Source organism: Arachis hypogaea, chromosome 3 (assembly GCF_003086295.3).
Source record: "Arachis hypogaea cultivar Tifrunner chromosome 3, arahy.Tifrunner.gnm2.J5K5, whole genome shotgun sequence".
In the NCBI taxonomy this organism is placed as follows: domain Eukaryota; kingdom Viridiplantae; phylum Streptophyta; class Magnoliopsida; order Fabales; family Fabaceae; genus Arachis; species Arachis hypogaea.
In genome coordinates this window covers 65,047,079-65,048,586 of record NC_092038.1, presented here as the reverse complement: position 1 = coordinate 65,048,586, position 1,508 = coordinate 65,047,079, and the positions used below count along the sequence as shown (strand labels likewise).

The 1,508-nt window shown below is 41.1% G+C and overlaps 1 protein-coding gene across 1 annotated transcript; it reads left to right on the top strand.

Annotated features, from left to right (window-relative positions):
• The first annotated feature begins 887 nt into the window (after positions 1 to 887).
• Positions 888 to 1,211, top strand: LOC140183501 (uncharacterized). The gene has a single exon (XM_072231950.1). The coding sequence runs from the start codon at positions 888 to 890 to the stop codon at positions 1,209 to 1,211; it is 324 nt and encodes a 107-aa protein (XP_072088051.1).
• The last annotated feature ends 297 nt before the right edge of the window (positions 1,212 to 1,508 follow it).

Sequence of the window (1,508 nt, the reverse complement as noted above, 5' to 3'; positions counted from 1 at the left end):
GCTTCATACCAACAATCTCTGTGGGATCGACCCTTATTCACGTAACGTTTATTACTTGGACGACTCAGTGCACTTGCTGGTTAGTTGTGTGAAGTTGTGACAAAGTGTGATTCGCGTTTGAGAGCTCCAAGTAGTTGGCGTCATTGTTGATGATCACAATTTCGTGCACCAACTCTCTACCCCCAAATTCTAAGCCTCCACCACCATCTGAGGATAGACTATCCAGGATTGAAGCCTTGCTGGAAAATATTTGCAAGGAGGTTCAAGACAACAGAACATTCAAGGATGAAGTGAGGTCTAGTATGAAAAGTCGATGAGAGACCATCAAAAAGCTTGAATCTCAAGTAGGATACTTCTCTCAGCAAATTCCTAAGTCTACTGACAGCTTCCCAAGTAATACTGAGAAGAACCCAAGAGGAGAGACAAAGAATGTGAGATGGGAGGACTACAAAGCGATCACTCTAAGAGATGAAGAGATTTTGGAGAAAGGAAATTGCAGGCCATCAGAGCATAACTCAGAAGATTCAAAAAAAATTGGAAGAGGAAGAACAAGGAGTTGGCCCTGCACAGATGAAGGAATTCTTTAAATCATATGTACCAATGGCACCATTCCCTCAGAGACTCAGGGGTGGTGAGAAGGAGAAGACATATTCTAGAGTCCTAGATACATTCAAGTCTCTCCACATCAACATTCCTTTCATCGAAACTCTTCAACAGATTCCATCATACATCAAATGCATGAAGAAGTTGCTCACTAAGAAAGAAGACTACCCTAAAGGGTGGATAAACAATAGTGATGAATAAGGAAAGCAGTGCCCTTATTCAGAAGAAGTTACCCTCAAAGAAGACCAGGGAGTTTTTACATCCCTTGTGCTATAGGAGACACAATGATTGATAGAGGATTTTGTGATCTTGGAGCAAGCATAAATTTAATGCCCCTGTCTCTCACAAAGAAGTTGCAGATCAATGAGTTAAAATCCGCAGATGTAATCCTCCAATTGGCTGACAAGACCAAGAAAAAGGCAATAGGAGTGGTTGAAAATGTATTGGTGAAAGTAGGAAAGTACTTCCTCCCTGTAGATTTTGTTGTTCTTGAGATGGAAGACATCTATCTTTATCCAATCATTCTGGGGAGACCATTTTTGGCTACTGCCAGAGCACTCTTAGATGTGGAGAAAGGGGAGTTGATATTGAGAATACATGATGAATAACTCACCTTTCATGCCTTCAAGCCCACACATGAATCTGAACAAGAAAATAAGGAGTTGAAGGATGATCACAATGAACTACTCCTGGAGGAAAGTAGCAATGAACCACAAGTAGAGCCTCTAGAGACCTCCTTGGTAGAAAAACAAGAACTCCAAGTAATATCACAACCAAAGGAGTCCAAAGAGGATCAGAAACCACAAGATTCAAAAGGGACAACCAACAACGACCCTCCTGACATGAGAAGCACTGAATCACAATTTGAATAAGAGAAGAGAATTGGGAAGAAAATATTGTTCCGT

Excerpts from the sequence above, each read along its gene's own strand:
- LOC140183501 (XM_072231950.1), top strand. The coding sequence starts at position 888 with ATGATTGATAGAGGATTTTGTGATCTTGGAGCAAGCATAAATTTAATG.